This window comes from Camelus ferus, chromosome 32, assembly GCF_009834535.1.
Source record: "Camelus ferus isolate YT-003-E chromosome 32, BCGSAC_Cfer_1.0, whole genome shotgun sequence".
In the NCBI taxonomy this organism is placed as follows: domain Eukaryota; kingdom Metazoa; phylum Chordata; class Mammalia; order Artiodactyla; family Camelidae; genus Camelus; species Camelus ferus.
Window position 1 is genome coordinate 23,139,528 of NC_045727.1, and position 20,624 is coordinate 23,160,151.

Below are 20,624 nucleotides of genomic sequence, written 5' to 3' on the forward strand. Positions count from 1 at the left end.
TGGGACTCACGCCAGCAGAGTTGGTTCCCAAGGCTGAGCTCCCAATTCCTCTACTGCTCTCTACTAAGAGAAAAATACTAAATAAACGACAAACTCGGTGGTAGGTGGACGTTGTGGAAAGTGAGAAGGTGGCTTGTGGCTTTCCCTCCCTCCATCTCATAATTCGTGGGCTCCGACCGACATTCAGGGCGCGGAGGAAGACCGAGCTGGCCTGCTAACTCCCCTGCCATCTCTCATTCCCACCCCTTCCTTCTACTGATGGGGAGGCTCAAGATCAGGTAACGGTGATGAGAATATGAAAGGCAATAATGAGCACCTTTCTGGAGCACCTTCTGCGTGGCAGGCAGTGGAGAAGGTGCCACTTATTGGACAATTAATCAGCAACCTCGAAACCATTACCACCAAGTCAAAACAGCTTCCGGTGAGTCATAGATAGACTCTTTAGGCACAAATCTGCACTGGTTAGCTGAGGGAGGGCTAGTCTTACATTTAATTCGAAAGTAAATCCCCAGCCGTGACAAGGAAACACTTGTTCTGCCCAGAGAGTTATTTTTCAACCGAGCACATATTTTTCAATTGCCTAGAATGACTAAGGAGTCATCCTTAAAATACTCCTGGAGAATTACAAATGTAAAATTTTCAAGTTGGAGAGGGAGCATGAGATCAGGGCAGGGTGTTTTCGGGAAACAATAAAACATTATTTTTTCATTGTCTTTTAAAAAATAATATTCTCCAATCCCCGTCAAAGGAGATGTCCCTCAGTTCTTTGAAGTGCCTGCCTTCATCTCTCTCTCCAACACAGGATATTGCCAGCATGCCTCCCCACGGACCCCACAGCAGAGTTAAGTCATCCATCACTTGCAGATTGACAAGCGGATCCAACAGCATCTCTACAGTGCACAGGCCTGCTAACGCACGTTCCGTTCCCCATGTCTGGTTCTCTGAATTTAGCAACGGCGAAGGATGCAGAGAGGTAGCCACAGGATGCCGCTGGGTGGAAAAATATGACCACAGGGCTCAGATACTCCAATGAGACCCCTTAACCTCTCCCTACACAGACTGAGCATAATCGCGGTGTGTTCTCTGGGAAGGAGAGCCGAGAGCATGTATCCCTCAGGACCCTGGCTGGAAACAGATGGCCCACTCAGAAGGGCTGGACTGGAGAGTGTGTGATGACTGAGCTGTGGGCAGGATCAAAGGGAAGAGCCAGGGAGGGTGAAGCACCCAGACACCTGTCCCAGGTGGGAGCCTGCATTAAACAGCTCAGTTGCTGGTACCCAGAGAGAGAAGAACCATGGGAAACAGACTCCTTGACAAGACAGGAGCTGTATGCAGAGGACCACATCCCTGGCAGCAAGATGGGGAGGGGCAGGGATGGGAGGAGAGGGGGAGGGGCAGGGATGGGGAGGGGGAGGGACAGGATGGAGGGAGATGGGGAGGGACAGGGATGCATCAGTGTTCCAGAAGTGCCGTAACAAAGTCCCACAAACTGGGTGGCTTAAAACAGCAGAAATTCATTCTCTGTGATTCCACAGGTTGGAAGCCCAAAATCAAAGGTGTCAGTAGGGCAATGCTCCCTCTGAAGGTGCTAGGGGAGACCCTTCCTCGCCTCTGTTCTAGATTCTGTAGGTTGCTGGCAGCCTGCTTTCCTTGGCCTGTAGACACATCACTCCAAGCTCTGCCACCATCCTCAGATGCCGTCTCCTCCAAGTCCCACTCTCCTGGGAAGGACGCCCATCATCGGATTTATGGCCTCATTTTAACTTAATCCCATTTGCAAAGATCCCACATCCTAATAGGATCACATTCATAGGCACGGGGTCAGGGATCAGGGGGGTAGGGAGAGTGGGATGGGGTGGGAGGGGGATCAGACATCAACATGTCTGTGGCAGGGACATAATTCAACCCACTACGGTGACTCTGCTCTGTCCAGTCTCCTCTGGTGCCTCCCACTGACTAAGCCCCACCAGGAGCCAGAGGGCAAGGGAAGCTGGGGGCTGCAGTTCTACTCAGGTCAGCCCCCCGGGCTGGGAGCAGGGCGGAGCAGGGCAGAGGGCCGCAGGGCTGCTGGCCCTTTCCCCACACTCCTCTCTAGCTGCACTTTCCGCCCAGTGGCTCCAGGGATCTTCCATACCTTAATGAATCTCCATGGCATCCCGGAGAGATGAAGATGAAGACGAACGCTTTGCAGGCTTGAGAACAAGTAGCAATTTCTCCTTTAAACAGCCCTTGAGATAGCCACTTTATTTGAAATTTGATTTTATGCAGAGAGAGAGATGGGCACATTCTAGGAATTTTGAAAGCTTAAATCAGAAAAAAAAAAAAAACCCTCAAGTCCCCACGTTTCAGGGGTCAAGGAAAATGATTTCATCTTAAGTTCGCAAAGGTGAAAAATGATAGCTGTTTGATACTCTTCAAAATTCCGGGTAGGGGGAGGGTACAGCTCACTGGTACAGCATATACTTAGCATGCACAAGGTACTGGGTTCAATCCTCAGTACTGCCATTAAAAATTAATTAATTCATCAATTAAACCTAATTAACTTCCCTGCAAAACAAACAAACAAACAAACAAAAAACCCACCCAAATTCCGGGTAAACTTTGCCACCTCCCAGGCAAGTCAATCCAGGTTTAAGTCAGTCTTGGAGCAAAAGGCTCCTTCCTATACCTGCTGAAATCAGACGTCCCTGTCCTCTCTGGCATAACATTCAGTGTTTTATTTTTAAATAAAGGGCAAGAAGAAACTCTGAGACACTAACAGGACTGGAAACCGGTTACACTGCTAAGTGCTCCCCCTTGTCCTGCATTATTCGTCGTCACAGCATTTCATCACCACCCGGTCCTGTCTGCCGTCTGTCTGTCCCCCCAGCGGCCACTGAGTGTCAGCCCCACGAGGGCAAGCCCTGTCTGTTTGCTGCTGACTTCCAGGATCGCCCACGAGGCACCCCCGCAGCGCCCGCCCACCAGGGTGCGCCAGTGGACTCTGCGCCTTTTTGTTCTTGAAAAGAGACCAGCAGCCCCGCAGACAACATGCAGGAACTCCACGCACAGGGCTGCGCCTGGCCTCGGCTCGTGGAGTTTCAGCTGCAGCGTGAGTACTTTTTTCTGACGTCAAAGAAGAACTGAACCCCGAGAGCTGAAGACGCACCTTTGTCTCCGCGAGGAGGCTGGTCCCAGGCCGCCCTGGGGCGCCCGTGGTCCTCGCAGCCAGGCCCCGCCCTCCCCCGCTGATTGGGCGCGGTGAGAGCAGGGGGCGGGGCCTGGAGGCGTGGGAGATGCTCGGAGGCCGTGCGGCTGGGCCCTCGAGCCTTCCTGCCCCGCACGCGGGAGGGGTCGCGTGGCTGCAGGCCTGACAGAGGGGCAGGCAAATGGCCGCTTTGCGGGTCCGCGTTCTCCACACTGGGCAGTGCTGGGGCGGGGGGAGGGGGCGCAGTGGGATTCAGGTGGCTCCCTCCCCGAGGGGCCACTCGGCTGGAGAGCTGAGCGCCCTGTCCTCTGTTCCCTCCGTCTCGTTTACTTCCTGGGGGTCGGAGCTGCTGCTGAGTGAGACAGAAGGGAGCCGAACATCACATCGATGGATCCACGGCTTTCTTCCTGGATTTAGGAACGGGCTTTGAGAAGGCCTGATCTGAAGGCGAGAACTTCCCCAGCGAGGCCCATTTCCCATCCGGACAGCCTCCGTTTTACCTCTCTGCAGTTTGCTTCTCTTTAGGATGAACAACAGTTGGGGGAATTAATTTTTCTCAAGACCGACCGATTGACTCAGTGGCTGCTAACAGGGAACAGAAGGACTTGCTTCTTGCTCAGTTGTTTTTTTTTTTTTTTTAATTTCTCATCTTCTGGTCAAGCTGCAGTTGTATTTGCTACTTCCTTCCAATAAAAGTTTATGTTTTGGCTGCTTATAAATATACAAAAGCTCATTCTAGGGGGAAAAAAAAACTTGGAAAATACAGAAGAGAATAGAAATTCCTCCAAACCGCCTCTTTTATTGTCTGCTTGTTAGGAGTGCTCCTAATTGTCCACACTGCTTTGCAGAATTGAGGTCAAGTTGTACATTCGAGGGGACGTGAAATGATGACATCCTTTGAGCTCTTAAATCCAGCCTTCGGAACTCTGAGCTCACTCCGTGCAGATGTGAGCCGCTCAGTGACCTTTCGGGTGAAGCCGGTGTGAATTCATTTACAGCTATTTGCAAACAAAGGGATTCTGGATGGGACAGGAGTAGTCATTTCATTTTACCTTAAAGGTATCACAGGAACAATGCACAACGATAAGAGAGGGCTCTCTTGTGGTTCCCTGAAATGCTGGTCCGAATAGTATCTCGTATCTTTCTGATGACTTCACTCTTCACAGGGTCTGGATGTCCCACCTTTTTGGGACAGGTAGGGTAGGAGCTAGGCCCTAGAATTGATGTTGGTGTCCTATGACAGAAGTCTGCAAACTTTCTCTCTAAAGGGCCTGAGAGAAAATATTTTGGGGTTTGTGAGCCAAGAGGCAAAACTGAGCATATTAAGAAGCTACTTACATAACCGTTTAAAATGCAGCTCTTTGAAAATGCAAAAGCCATCCCTAGTTTGCACGGCGTACCAAAATAGGCAGCAGACTGACCTTGGCCTATGGACTATAGATTGTCGATGCCTTTTCTGGGACAAGAAGAGTCAAGAGAAGTCCCTCCCCAGCCTCAGAGTAGTAACAAATCCCCATGGTATGGAATACCTTCTGTAGCACACATCTGTTGTTTGTGTCTGACTAGTGTCCATTTCCCCCTCTTTCAGTGGAAGACAGATTTTCCCATCGTGCACCATGCCTATCAGCTCTCAGTCTGATTCCAAACGTGCTCCAGGGGGAGGTGCTCCCCAGGCCCAACCAATCAGAGCATCACTTTCTTTTGGCTTCTGTGACTGGCTTCAGGCTGGGCACGTGACCCAAGCCAAGCCAATCAGATCCAATCAGAGTCAATCCCAGGAGTTTGCTTGGGTGATTGGCAATGAGACCTTTCACTCTTTTCCTTCTGGGCGCGATGCTATGAAAATGTTATGTGGCACTGCCAGCAGCCACCTTGAGGACAGAACCTCCCAGATGGTGGCTCTAACCAAGAGGAACACAATGCTGAGAAGGGGACACCATGTTCCGGGATGACATCATTTGCACACCTGCATCCTTAGTCCTCAACGTGGGGTCTGCTGACCAGCGGCAGTGACATAACTTATGAGCTTTAAAAATATCCCCTAATATATATAAAATAGATAAACAACAAGTTTCTACTGTAGAGCACAGGAAACTATATTCAATACCTTGTAGTAACTTATGGTGAAAAAGAATATGAAAACGAATATACGTATGTTCATGTATGACCAAAGCACTGTGCTGTATGCCAGAAATTGACACAACATTGTAAACTGACTATATTTCAGTAAAATATATATAATATACAAAAAACTACCCAACCCATTGTGCCGTATGCCAGAAGGTGACACATTGTAACTGACTATACTTCAATGATAATAAAAAAAGATTACCTAACCTTGTAAATGAGAATCTGCATCCGAGAAGAATCGTCCGGTGACCTACACGCACATTAACGCTTGAGAAACACTTTTCTAAACTTTTGAAGTTACATGAGCCAGTGAAGCTCTCATTGTGCTTAAGCCAATTTGGGTTGGGTGGTCTGTCACATGTAGCTCAAAGAACTCTAATTGATCTATTTCTCAACCTGGTGGCAATGAAGCCCACTTATACCAAAGCTGTTGGTTTTAGAACATCCATGCCGAGCTCCGTGTCCGTGAGGGCGAATTCTGGCAAAGACAGCTGGAGCTACGCTTCAGAACACTTCCCGTGTCTCTGAAACCCCCCAGGAGGGGGTCTCTACACTTGCGCACCTGCCGAGGAATGGCCCCAGAGAAGAGCCCCAGGACATGACAGACGTGGGTGAGTGGCCACAAGGCAGAGTTACAATCTGGTCCCCTCCCCTTCTCTTCCTTCCTTCCTTATTTCCAGCCGCACAGGGTCTAGCTTGAAGTCGGTAACGTGGGTTTGCGTAGACAGACTGTCTTTGTGTTATGTCCTATTTCGACTTATTGCATAGCGAGGCAGAGACCAGGTTATTCATCGAACTCTTCCCCTGCATCCATGTTTCCCCGCCCTCTTGAGATCTGGTGGGGCCACGGGACACATCCCTCTGCCCAATGGGATGTGTGTAATCACATGCAACTTGTCGGCCACTGCTTAGAAGAGCCTGCATGTGACTCTCTGACTGTTCCTTTGTCTTTGTGGCCAAGAAGGCCATGAGTTCCTGATGTTGTAGCTAAGGCGACGACATATGCATCCATCTAGATCCCCGCAGGACTGCGTGGAACAGAGCTCCCTACCATTTAAGCCACGTGGTATAAGCAAGAGTAAGTTACATTGTCTTAGACACCTGAGATTTTGGGGGTGTTTGTAGGAGCAGCAGCACACCATATTTATCCTAATGTACACAGCAGCCTAGAGTTTCCTTATAAAAAAGGAACATTAAAAAAAAAAAAAAGGAACTGGAGTAGACACAGAGAAGAAAAAGTAACTAAAGACTAAAAATTTGGTACAGGGAAAGGGCACATGTCCCGAAGCCGGTGTGAAAATAATTGGAGTCGGGGAAGCCTGGATGACTGAATGTAGCAACTTCCAAGCTGTAGGGATATGGAAAGCTTTGAAAGCAGACATCCCATAAAACAAAGGCAGCAAGCATCCTAGGAAGGACCCAAGGGTGCAATCAGACAGCTGACCACAGGAGCACCCCTGATCACACGAGTCTTACCATGGCCAGGGGCACGATGCCGACCAGGTCCTTCTGGCTGGTGAAGATCTCAGACACAGCGATGTCTGTGGTCCCCTTGCGTGGGTATTCCACCTGCCAGGTGATGGGCTGTGTCCCCGAGAGGCTGCTGAAGCTGGCTATTTCAAAGTTCATCTGTACGACCTCATTGAATAAACTGCTGCTTCTGGAAGAGAGCAAAGGAAAAGAGCTTTAAGCTGACTCTGTTCGGTGGAAGGACCACTCCGTCCCTTTGGCCTCCTCCTCACAACTGGAACTTATTAATTATCAGGACGAGGAAAACACCTGTCAGGCAGAGTACCCGACAGCACCAACTACGAGTCATGGACCTAGGCGGCTGGGATGGGACAGCGCCCCCTGGTGAGGAGGGTCTGGGCAAAGAGTCTTCAGCTGTGAGCATTTAACCAGGATACGGATTGATGAGTCCCCTGGATTGATTTTCACCAGCTCTTCAGACAGTGAGCTGATCCGGTTTGCCTCACCCTTACAGCATGAACCTGGATGACCTTGGCACTAAACGGACCCCCTTTAAGTCCGGTGTGGCGGATACCGTAAGCAGCTGACTCAGCACCTTTCACCCCCTTCCCGGCTCGCCCTCCTGCCCTGCAGAGGCGGATGAGCAGCAAACTACACTGCCAGGCTCCCTTGCAGCTAAATGCAGGCTTGGAGCAGGGGTGCCCCCTGTCGGAGATGCTCTTCTGGGACTGAGATGTAGAAATGGGTTACGAAAGAGCCGCTGGGAAGGGATTCAGGATTTGCTGACAAGCACCGTGGTCCTGGCTGGCCCGGGGCCGCTGGGCTGGTGTTTCTGGCGTCCGGGCCCTCGCACTATGCCAGGTGACACTTGTGCTGCAACAGTCCTCAGCAGAGCTGGTCGCCCTTCTTGTCTGTGTTTCATCCCTGTCTGTCTCGTCCCTGTCTGGGGAGTAAATACACTGGATTCCAAGGCTCTCCCAGAGATTCTTGGAACTGCCTGGTCTCCTTTAATGAAATCTCTTCTGCTTTAGAAGGACTAGTTAGCTAATGGGACTCTGATATCTGCAACTAAGAAATCTGGCCTTACCTTCTATCTGGGCTGAGCCCACATGGATGTATTTTTAGAGAGCTCGCCTTAACAATTCTGACGCTTGGGGAACGACTGACAGTCCAAACATCTCATTTTTCAGCTGACAGAAGGAAGGCCCAGGAAGGGAACATCCCCTGTTCGCATCCACACAGCTTGTCAGTGGCAGAATCAAGCTGACACAGTCCGTCTCGCTCCCCAGCCCCGTGCTCTCAACGGCGTCCTCCTCTAACTCGGGTGGGGGCTGAGTATGAAATGACAAGACGCCAAGGGACCGGCTCTAGGACGGAGATGGGCAGACGGTGGTCTGTCCGCCAAATCCGACCTGCTGCCTGTTTTTGTAAATAGTTTCACTGGCACACAGCCCTGCCCACCTTGATCACGTTTCGTCTCTGGCGGTTTTCGTGTTACAAGCACATGGCTGAGTAATTATGTCACGTAATGTATAACTTGCAAAGCCTCAAGAATTCATCATCTGGACCTTTACTGAAAAAATCCGCCAGCACTTGTTTTAGGGGGTCAGCGAAGAGAAGATGGGAGAAGCTTTCGGGAGCTCTTGAACCAAATGAATCCATACTGGTAGAAACAAGGAGGAAGGGGACCCCAGGCATGCAGCTGGGTTTGCAGGGTGGGCCAGGGCTCTGGTCAGGCCTTGAAGCCAGGCTGAGGTGCCCCCCACACCCCGCGCCTCTGGGCTAAGTCCTGCTGTAAGTGGTGGGTCGTCAGCACTCTCTCAGCTGGCAGCCTCTGGGAAGGCCACGTGTTTTCAAAGTGAATTGAGGGGGATTTTCCACAGCACTTCAAGGAAGAAACATGTTAACACTGCACCCCAAGCATGCGCTGGTGCCACTGTGAAGAGGGGCGGAGAAGGCCCTTTGCTGGGGGTGAGGGTCCGTTAGGGATGCACCTGCTCAACTCAGGGCCTGCCCGACGGCCAGAAGGCTGATTGCTCACCCGTTACCCTCAGCCCGGCTCAGTGGCTGGGGCGGGAGGTAACAGCAAAGTCGTGACACCCACCAGAGCACCGGGACTCACGAATCTTCCTTCCGATTCTCTGGGCCAGAAGTGGGGCCCCGGAGAAGAGTGATTTATGAGATGTCGGCTGCCCCTCTGGGGGTGGGGGGAAAACAGATCCAGCGCCTGGAACGTGAAGCCACGGTCTGTTCAATCTCAAGAGTGAATTATTGTCCTGGGAAATGAGGGAGACATGTCTGGAGTCTGAACTGTCTGCAAACTGAGGGGCTTCTTGGGGTCCGTGGCCCAGCAGCTAAAGCCCGCAGGGACCTGGGTCTGCTCAATCCACTTCCGGAAATCCCTCCCACGTGCTCGGGCCAGCCTCTCCCTGCTCGGGGCTGAAGACATGCCTTCATCTCAGGGGCCTGCTCCTGCCTTCTGAGCAAGAACACCTGCCCTTGGTGTGTCCTTGTCTGCAGCAGAGCTGGCTACCGGCTGAACTCGCTGGGAACGTCCAGTAGCTGCTTGTTTATCTGACAGACTCTCTCCAACAAGGAATTCACTCTTCGTCCTGGATGTGGCACAAATCCAGTTGTCCAAAGATCCCATCGTGGCCCCAAAGGGATGCCTTCAAAAGGGTGATAACACTAGAGAGTTTGCAATGTGCCTTCAACCTACACCCGTCTTTCAGGTGGAAGACCCCTGCCCTAAATATGACACAGTGTGGAGATGTCCAAACGGTGGTCCTCAGGACGCTTAGTGTACCTGGGGGGCACTGGCCAAGGGGCTGGGGTTGGTCCTTACACAGCCCTTTTCTCCTTCGTCTCACTCCTGCTGCAGCAAAGGCAGATGCAGGGTTATAAATACTGGGCATGCAAGGAGTGTTTTATTAAAGAAGGGATAAAGAAAGGAAGTGGGAAGGGGAAGGAGGGAGGTTCGTGGTTAGAACCAAGAAGACGCCCTGTAAGCCTTTAAAGGGAGCACAGCCAGTGCCATGATTCATATGCTGCCTGCTTCCAAACAGACCTCCTGACGGTGGCGTCACCCGCTACCAGCTGGGCTGCTTTTGGTGGCTCTGCCCCCTTTTCGCTACTTGCCAAGTGGGAACTCGAATCCTTCCCCTTTCATAGAGTTGACGTGAGGATTAAATAAATGAGCACGCACGTCTCACGCACTCAGAACAGAACTTGGCACTGCCAGACGCCAACAAACGTGAGCTCCTCCTGTTTTCACCAGGACTTGACCCTACGCTCATTCGCTGTGACTTGAGATTGGACTGTCGAAAGCCACCTTTAAAATGTGCCCCTCTAGGGCTGGTCCAGGACGTCCCCGAGAACGCGCCAGGGCATAGGTGCTGACTCTCTGTCATTCACTGCGAACTGGGGTCCGTCTGAGCCAGCTGAAACCTTTGTTAAGCCTTTCCTTTGAAGGGACCAAGAGCCCTCCACATCAGCCTATATGGGGCTCGTGATATTGTTGGAGTAATGAAGAGAGGAATTTAAACTCTTAAGTGACTCCAGAGAGCCCCCAAGAACCACCACTTGGTAAATCAATAGTGTAGACTTATTGCAGTAACTCTTGAGAGAAATTTTCAAAATTGGCTTAAAAAAAAAAAAAAAAGCTCTTACTCAAAAGCAAATAAATTCTCCCAATAGTCACAATAAAGTTTGGACCACTGGAAACCCAATTTACCAAACCTCTTAGCTCTAGAAGTCTGTCTTGTAAGAAAATGAAGTCTCAGGGTATCTTCAGAAGCCAAAAGGGTTTTGCCTCCCCACTATGGGGATGCAAGGAATTCCAGCTCAAAAGTCTTCAGCCACTGTTGACAGCTTAATGCCTGCAGAAAGAAATGAGACTAACAAAATGAAGAAATCAGCCTTAGAGCGGGGAAGTTGCTCCAAGAGAACAGAACCATGTGGCCCAGGCTTTGCTTTATTCACTTTCCCTCATGTGTATTTCATGAAGGCAAAGGACACCTACATTCCCTCTGGGAAAGGCTTTATCAGATAGTCCCCTTGACCCCAGTGGCAGCACCACCAGTGCCCCGGTGATCTCTGGGAGCTCTCCGCGGTGCTGAAGCATATTGCTTTGGGCTGCAAGTTGCAAGCAACAGAAAACACCTTGAGCTGACCGACAGAGAAATGGGAACCTAGCAAATGCCTCAAAATCACTAGGAAGCATGAAGAAAAGACACGGAGAATAAGTGGGAGCAAAGGAAAGATACAAGGTGAGGACCCTGGACAAAACCAGTTTTAGACGGAACACCACTGCTGATGCCAAAACGAATTTCCTACTTGCCGTCCTTGATTCTTGGCACCACTTATCCCATATTCAAAGTGCTGAGTGGGGATACCTGATTGGCTGGGCTGAGATAACACGCCCTAATCCAATCTGTCAGGGCGGTTAGCACGGACCTGTTGTGTTATTGAGAGAGTCACCTCTTCCATCCCTGCTCTCTGCAATTAGCATACAGGGCAGAATTCAGGATGTAGGGTATCAGTGAAGGGCAGGGGGAGGAGGAAAGCCTTTGAAGGTTACCCTGTTTCCAGACGCGCTTGGATTAGATCAAGTTCAGACTTAATTTTTTTTTTCCCCTTCTCTCCATCCCGTCCCCAAAGCCTAAAAATTTATAGTCTCAGGTAAATGGAGAAGGATGAGGAAAGAGAGTACTTTACTGCAAATCATACTGATGCCGATGACATTGCTTCGAAGGAGAACTGCAACCCTTAAGGACGTAACCTGAGTCTTCCCTTTCTATTCAGTGGCCACTCTCAACCTTGGCTGAATGTTAAGATCACAGGGGAGATTAAAAGAAAAACTATCGACACCAATGAATCAGAATCTCAAGAGGTGGTACTCAGACATTAGCACTTTTAAAGCTCAGGTGGTTTTAATGTGCAGCCAAGGTCGAACATTACTGCTGTACAAAAAAAAAAGGTGCTATCTCTGTGAGCACCAAGCCTTTTGCTTCTAAATTATGATTATTTTTTTTTTTGCTTCCTAGTGTCTATGCAGCAATACTATTGCGTAGGTGTTCCAACCATGGGCTGTGAAATAAGACACAATGGGGTTTGAATTCTGACTTTGCTGTTTAGTAGGGATGTGATATTGGGCAAGTTACTGAGCCCCATTGGTTTTCAACATTGGTGACAATCTGAATTATCTGGTGGAGGGGCCTTTAACAAATGCTGATGTCTGGGTCCCCTGCCAAGAATCTTACTTCTGCTGGTTTGCAGTGGGACCTGGGAACTGGGATTCTTAGGGACCCCCCCAGGTGGTTCTCATCTGCAGCAACATTTAAGAGCCACTCAATTTACCTGCAGAAGAATCAGTTTCTTGATCTGTGATAAGCCAACCTCAGGAGGTTGTTGCAAAGATAAAAGGTATAACATGCTGGGGCTTGATGTAGACCATAGCAATTCTCCATCAAGTGGTAGCTCTAATTATTGCTGCAGTATTGCTCCTGTTCACTGACCTAGCAGGACTTGTGTATCTTTGTCCTCCTAAGGCCATGTGTCCTGGGATTTGCTGAACACAGCACGTGGGGAGAAACAAGACCTTACCCCAGGTCCCTGGGTCCTGACCCAAGCACCCCTCCTAGGCAGCAAGGTTGCACCCAGCTCTGTGCCCAAACTTGACCAGAGCAGGTCCCATCACTTATTTCCCTTGAAGATGCGTGGAGGATAAGTGTGAGTGATGAGTTTTTGGAGTCAAAGCTCCAGATAAGAACCTCACACTTAGCCTCGGGACATTATTCAATACTCATGAGTATTACTCATACTCATGCTCTCTAAACCTTAGTTTCCTCATCCCCGAAATGGGGACATAGATAATGGTCTTGCAGGTGTCGTGCATATGTAGGGAGATAAGTGTGTAGGTTAAACACACTCTAGAAGCCCGATACTTAGCTGTGCAAATTAAAATTCTTTTAGTAAAAGAAATGGGTTGATGAGATGGACACAGGTAAGCTGAACAAAACCGTGGGCCAAGTGGAGCTCTTGAAAGGTGGGGAGAAAGCATGGAGGCTTCCAGTTCCTCTGGACGCCTCCTGTGTGACAGTCCCCCACAGTGGTTGCAGAGCTCCCTTGGCCTTGGCCCAGCTGTGGTCCTGCATTTCTGCTGGCTTTTATTTGCAGTTTCCTGAAGTAGAGTCCGTGGCTACAGGGACTCAACCTATGAAGAATGTAGGATGTATTCATTCTCAAGCTACTGAAATGTTAGCTGAATGAGGCCACACTTTAGGAAGTGCAGGTGCTAAGAGGGCCTCAGAGGTCCAGGGGGTAGAAGCCTGGCCCCACACAACACTCAGAAGGTTCTTAGGGCTCTCTGGCCACCTGGTTGGCTTCCCGGTGCTGCCACAGTGGTCCCTACTCCAGAGGGAAAGCACTGAGCCCACTCCTGAGGTCCAGTAGGGCCAGGAAGATGCCCAGATGCCCAGATGCAAGATCGCATAGAGAGAGAGAGTTCCAGCCATCCTGGCCCCAAGCTATTGTCCTAGATAAACATAGCTCCATATCAGAGCCTGGGAAAAACCAACAGACAAACTGCCCAGAACATTCCCATTTATTGTGAGAAATAAGAGTTTTTTTCAAGATGGTACGTTTGGGACAGTTTGTCACCCGGTGATGGACTCTGACTGATACAAGCCTTTCACTTGATTCCTAAGTGACCCTAGATTCTCTTGTGCACTTGGCCAGCAGGGTATGGCAGAGGTAGAATGGGATTATCTTGGGATGCCAGGGGCAGGGAGGGCCTGAGAAGGAGCCAACAACCCCACCGCCCAGCCTCCTAAGTGGTACGGGAAAGCAATGGAATTTTCATCTAGTTCCAGGGAAGGAACTAGCTGAGAGAGAGAGACAGCTGGTCTCCTGCAGACGAGCATGGGTGGGAAAGATGTCATGGATGGTGCACTCACAGACCAGGTAGAAAAAACATGGAAACTTTGTGACGGTCAGTGTTGAACCAAGACCATGTCCTAGCACAGGATGGTACCCCTATGGATGAAGCCATGAGCGAGAATGTCTGAAGACCCAAGGTTCCCCTACAGTCCAAAGTCATCATCCTTCCTACCTCGGTCATTCTTGAGGAAACTCAGACAGAGCTGGAAAGACTGAACCAACTGAGTTTAAACCTGAAATGCTTTAGCCAACTTGGAATCAACCAGATTAACCTTTCTGCTACCAAGTAGAATGGGGGCTTAAGGCAGATCTTGAATGCAATGACAGACAAAGGAATGGAGTTTTCTATATGGTTCGCACACCGGGTTGGTAGATTGGAAATACACCCACTACATGTGTTAGTGGAAGCTGAATATGGTGGAGCAATTGTCTTTTGAGTGACCATTCTGAGCCTGGCCCCGGGACTTTATCTCCCTGTTCCTGATAATGTGACGTCCCTCTTCCCAACTATTACACCAACTTCCTTCTGTATCATCTTCTCCCCAGTCTATTTCACTCTGGCTTCCTTAGTATTACTCAGAACCACCAAGCTTCCCTCTACCCCAGTGCCTTTGCACTTGCTTTGCCCTGATGTCACCGCGGCTCATCCTTCACTTCGTTGACCCTGTTATCCACGGCTGGGTCAGCTACTTTATCTCCAGCATCACACGATGCATTATACATTTATCTGTTTACATGTGTCAGGTCGTTTACCATCTGAATGCCCCTCCTTCTTCACTGCGAGCTTCACGAGACCAAGGACATTGTGTTGCTCACTGCGATGCCCCTGTGACACATCACAGCGCCGAGCCTCAGGTGGTGCACCATAAGTATTTGTTGAATGAATAATGAATGAGTGACTGCTCCAGGAGCCAGGCTCCCTGACAATCCACAAGTCAGGCTGACATGAATTTCCACTCAAAGAGGGGGAAGGCGTCTCCGCGTGGTTGGAGAGAGGAGGGCAGGCAGGCGCAGCCTTGGAAGCTATCAGCCTTTCCAGAAGGGCTGAACTCATTCCAAGAGCAGAGAGAAAAGAAGCAGAGCCCGTGGGGGACCTTACAGGAGAGGCACGCTCCGAGGTCCGCTACTAGAACTTGGCGTTTTCCAAATATCACAGTAGACAGACGGTGGATCTGCTCCAAATCTTGCTATTGAATTTTATGCCTGCTGAGCACCGCTAACTACATAATGAAGAGGCTGGATTAACTATGCAAGGGCATAATTTACAGTTAATGCCGGTAATTGATGAGCTGAGGGTCTCTGTGGCAGCAGGAACTGCCGCGTCTAAAAGGACTAGAGGGGGTGAAGCGAAGTTTTACTTTCAAAGCAGAAGCGCGCTCCGCTCAGCGCCCAGCTGTCCAGCCAGTCATCCGTCCCCGCCCCACGTTTGCCCAGCCCCCGTCGTGTGCCAGGCACGCGCTTTGGTCCCAGAGATACAGAAGTGGATGCGCCGTGGTCCGCAGTGGGCCCCAGACCCCCACGAGAGCTCCCACAGACCTGCTATCAGTTCCCCACGGAGCTGGCTAAAGACACAGGGAGGGGACCAGCCAGAGTGGACCCAGATGCCACGTGTCCTGGGGCTGCTTTATGCTCGTCCCCTGTTCCCTTCTGTCACATCCAGCTGCCCTGGCACCTTCCAAGCAGGCGGGCTTCTGCCCAAGTTGAAAAAGCAGTTTAACCCTTGCTCCTACCATTTCTCTCCAGATCTGGGGGTCCACCCCATCCTCATTCGGGAAGAATTTATGCTAACAATCCTGCCCATCTATTTAATATCCTCAACCCCAGCTGCACAACAGAATGACGAGGTGAGCTTTTGCAAAACACCGATGCTTTTTAAAAGACACTTTCCTCTCTTCCCTTCAGATTCAGCTGGTCTGTGGTGGGCCTGGATACCGTCTTTTTTTTTTTTTTTTTTTTTTTGGATAAAGTTTCGGAGGCTGCTCATGTGCAGCCAGGGTTAAGAACTGTTTGTCCGGAGCTGGAGGGAGACGGGGAATTGGATGAAGGTAGTCAAAAGGTAACTTCTGGTTATAGGACAAAAAAGGACTAGCATGTAATGTCCAACATGATAAAGATAATTAACACCATTGGACATCGTCAGTGAAAGTTGTTAAGAGAATGAACCCTCAGAGTCCTCATCACAGGGAAAAAACGTTCTTTTCTATCTCTTTGATGTTGTGCCTGTATGAGATGATGGGTGTCCACTAAACCCATCACAGGAGTTGTTTCGTGATGTACGTAAGTCAAACCACCACGCTGTGCACCTTGAACTTGCACGGTGGCTGTATGTCAGTTATATCTCAATAAAACCAGGGGGAAACTTATTTACAAACCAGAAATAGACTCACAGACATGGGAAACAAACCTACGGTTACCAAAGAGGAAAGGAGTGGGGGGGATAAATAACAGACACACACTACTGTATACAGAAGAGATAAACAACAAGGACCTACTGTACAGCACAGGGAACTATATTCAACTTCAAGTAATAACATATAATGGAAAATAATCTGAAAAGAAGAAATACATATGTGTGTATATGTATAGCTGAATCACGGTGCTGCACACCAGAAACTTGCACAACATTGTAAATCAACTACACTTCAATTTTTTAAAAAAACTCGAGTATTTTTCCAGGACTGCTTTAAAAAAAAAAGAAGAAGAAGAAGGGAAATAGATGAGCTGAAAAGAACTATCTCCATCCAGGAGAGTCAAGTCTTCAGTGACACAGGTGGCCGGTACTGCCACGATAACAAAGCATTGGACTCAGTCAATGTTAACAAATGGCTTTTAGTAGGAAGGGCTTCTGAGTGGCAACGCTGGCGTCTGCCGGGGCTGTCGTGCTCCGTGGGGGGGGGGGAGGCAGAGTCTCCCCTGATTCTTCCCCTGATGCTCCCCATCCGCCTTGGGACCCACATGAAATGCGCCCAGGGTGACGGAACACGGGGTCGGGAATCAAGAACCAGCGGCGGCCCTGGTGGACTGGCCATTTCAGAGCTCCCCAGTATCCACCCAATTTATTGCGATTTAATAGCGTGGCTGTTTCCTTTTTTTAAAAAAAATTGAAGTGTAGTCGATTTACAGTGCTGGGTTCATTTCTAGTGTACAGTGTAGTGGTCCAGCTATGCATATATATTCCTTTTCATATCCTTTTCCACTGTAGGCTGTTACAAGATCTTGAATATAGCTCCCTGTGCTCTGCAGTAGGACGCTGTTTATCCACTTTATACATAACAGTTAGTATCTGCACATCTCGAAGTCCCAGTTGATCCCTCCCCACCTCCCCGACTCCCGTGGTAACCACGAGTTTGTTTTCTATGTCTGTGAGTCTCTCTCTGTTTTGTAGATAAGTTCATTGGTGTCAGTGTTTTAGATTCCACATATAAGTGATATCATGTGGTATCTGTGTTTCTCTGTTTGACTTACTTCACTTAATACAATGCTCTCCACGCCCAACCATGTTGCTGCAAATGACATGATTTTATTCTTCTGTTTCCTTTTGGAGCATTAGCCTTCACCGCTTCTGCTGAGCTGTGACGAGAGGTTAATTTCTGGACTTTACCCCCCCCACACACACACACACATACTTCAAAGGTGAAGTGGCAGACTCCTCCATCTTCCCAGTGCTGCGTGGCCAAGGTGGCTTCACCAGGTGGACGTGCCCACCTGGGACCTTGCGCACAAGTGTTGCAAAGAAGAGAAAAAGGGAGGGATGGCTGAGTGAAGTCATCACTCTGTCCGACTCCGGCTGATCTCTTTCTGCCTCACGGCCCCTGCTCCGGCAACTACTGCCCGGTCCCCCGTGTCTCGCTGGTTCTTGCCCACTCCCAAGTCCACCCCTCTGCCTGCTGTGACCCTGTGACCGCCTGCTCTGCCTCATGCATCCCCTTTGGCTTAAGCCACCCAGATCTGGTATCTCTTGCTTTGCGACGGACAACCCCGACCGAGACATCTGGTTTACCTTTGCTCCTCCCAGGGCCTCAGTGTCCACTTTTGTAAAAGGAGGTCAAATGACCAGATAACCTCTGTGCTAGGCTTTAATACCCTGGGCATGATACAGTGGTGTGTGTCCCGCGTCAGACAGATGTCATCACTTTGGGAAGCCAGTGCCCAGAGAAACAGCATCATGGGACGTCCCCACCTTCCTCCAGTTACCCGGAGCCACATCGAACTCCTTCATCTCTGAACAGTTCCTTGTGTTCTAACACCAAGGCGGTCTGGCCTGAAAGGCAGGCGGATGCCATGAACAAATGTCTCCCCTGGGAGCCATCACCAGACACAGCAAGAGAATCGGATCTCAGGGAAAAATGCAGGGGACGGGAAAGTAAACGGAGGATCAAAACAGTACTTCCCCGCTCGGTTCTCTGGGGAGCCATGTTTTTCCTTCCAGCTTTGCCGACCGTTTTGATCCATCATAAGAAAGGAATGCTTGCTGGCAGGCAGCTCTCTCCCTCCTCAGATGCAAAGGATGCCGCCACCACCAGATCTGGTCCCCTTCCAGCAGCCGCGGGGGCGGAGGGGGGAGGGCGGTTTTTCAAATCACAAGCACGGGAGTCGTAACTACTTAGTTGAGGCAAATCCAAGGGGACCTCCAATTTAGAAAAAGCCATTCTTAGGTGTCTTGGAAGCTGCCCAAAGAGAGAGGAGCGATGCTGAAATGAACCGCATCCTTTGAGAAATCAGTTTAAAGGCTGCAATTTCATCTTAGAGTGAACTCTGTTTGGGTGGACTCCCCAGACCCAGGGCTGCGGGGAGCTGAATAATCCTGTGTTCACGCCAGAAATGGAAACGAACCTCCTTGCCGAAAACTAGTTTCAATCCCAGAGTCTTCATGCTCCAACGTGTTGCTGCGAAGTGGCCTCGACAGCTGTTCCTTTACTTTCTCCGATTCCCAGCCTTGCTGCCGAGGGACAGCGGCTCTGAGCCCTCCAGGCGCAGGACCAGGAGGTCTCCGGCCACCTCCATTTGCTCCGGTCAACATGCGTTCTTTCCAGAAATAGCTAACGACTGCCTGCAAGACGCAAAGGTGATTTTTGAGGAACCGGACACACAGCTGCAAGAAAATAAAGATCCTGTTTCTCCTGGAGGCTTCATTCTAGTGTGTGCATGTTGGGGGGCGCAGGAGGGGGAGTGGGGGAGTGACAATGAACAGATCAACACGGTAGGGGACACCTGTGACCGAGCCCTGGATGAATGCTCCAGGGGTCGTGGCTGACGACGCATCATCTCACAGGGAGGTCTCCTCGCCTCCGGCCCCCCAGGCTGCAGGGAGCCTGCTGGGAGTCTGCGCTGAACTGTGCAGGAGACTCGGAGCTAGCCTGGGAACGCGGCTGCTCTGACCCAGAGGGGCTACGGAGCCGCGGGTGGGAGGAGCGGTCCTCACTTGGCCGGACTTCCCTGTCCTCTCCTTCCCTCACCAAGGGCTCAGAGCGAGCCTCGTCCTGGAGCTACGGACAGCAGTCTCGCTCTGAGGAGAGCCAGTGTCTGGAAGCCAGGCTCCTAACACCCCAGCCACCACCGTCTCCACGATTCTGCAGGCGAGCACGGAAAACGCTATCAGAGAGAGGAAAGTGCGAATGCACTGGGAGAAGCCAGGAGAGTGGGGAATGACTGGCACGAACCACCTTGATAAACCTCTCTTCGAAAGTGTCCATTGAGCTGGAAACGGGTGGATTAGGTGGGGAAAGAGATGTGAACTGGGATTTACGATGCATCCGCCTGGCGCTGGGTGTTCACTGTACGTCAGCTCCCCCAGTCCTCAGGACGGTCCTATAACGAGGTCCCACTCAGGCTCACACGGAGTAAGGGGGGACACAGAGCTCGCAAAGCGGGGCTTGAACCCAGATCTGCTGGCCTCCAATTCCCATGCCGCCGTCGGACACATCCAGGTAAAAACCTGAATTCTGTCTTCTAACTGTGTGATGCTGGGAAAGTGTCTCTGTGCTGAGACCTGCGGGGAGCGGGGGGTGACATCACACCCCTCACAGAACTGGCCTGGATATTGAAAGCACTAGGCTTCCAAGGTATGGAAGGAACCTAAGTGTCCCCCCACAGATGAATGGATAAGGAAGACGTGGTGTATTAATATATACACAATGGAATACTACGCAGCCATAAAAGGAATAAAACAATGCCACTTGCAGCAACATGGATGGACCTGGAGGTTATTATGCTCAGTGAAATAAGTCAGACCGAGAAAGACAAATACTGTATGATGTCACTGATATATGTGGAATCTAAAAATACAACACATTAGTGAATAGAACAAAACAAACAGACTCACAGATGTAGAAAACAAGCTAGTGGCTCCCAGTGGGGTGAGGGCAGGGGGAGGGGCAGGGCAGGGGTGGAGGATGAGGAGGGACAAACTATTAGGCTTAAAATAAGCTCCAAGGATGTACTGCCCAACACGGGGGCTGCAGTCAATATTTTATAATAACTATAAATGGAGAATAACCTTTAAAAATTGTGAATCACTGTACTGTACACTTGCAACACATATAATATCGGACAGCAACTATACTTCAATTAAAATAAATAAATAGATAAGTGAAAATTTAAAAAGCAGTGGGCTTCCAGCTTAGCTGAGGAAAAAGGGCTTTCTCTAATTTTAATTTGAACAGAGAGAAAGAAAAGAGAGGAGAGAGGAGAGAAAGAGAGAGAAGGAGGTAGGGAAGGATAGCAAGGGAGGAGGGGGAGAGGGAAAGATGGAGGGGAAGAAAAGGGTGGAGGGGAAGGGAAGGAGGAGGGGGGAGGGGAAGGGAAGCAGGGGAGAGGGGAAGCGGGGCGGAAATATGAAGATTTAGGAGCCCTCGTGACCATGACTGCCGTCCGTGCACCCACCGCAGAGCCAGGCTTG

At 50.2% G+C, this 20,624-nt stretch overlaps 1 protein-coding gene across 2 annotated transcripts in view; it reads right to left on the reverse strand.

Moving 5' to 3' along the window:
• The window catches only part of TMEM132C (transmembrane protein 132C), a 304,399-nt gene that overhangs the window by 53,152 nt on the left and 230,623 nt on the right, over window positions 1-20,624 (reverse strand). For both annotated transcript variants that reach the window (XM_032471231.1, XM_032471233.1), the window contains one exon: window positions 6,794-6,977. In XM_032471231.1, coding sequence (XP_032327122.1) covers window positions 6,794-6,977 — 184 coding nt within the window. The remainder of the gene's footprint in view (window positions 1-6,793; window positions 6,978-20,624) is intronic.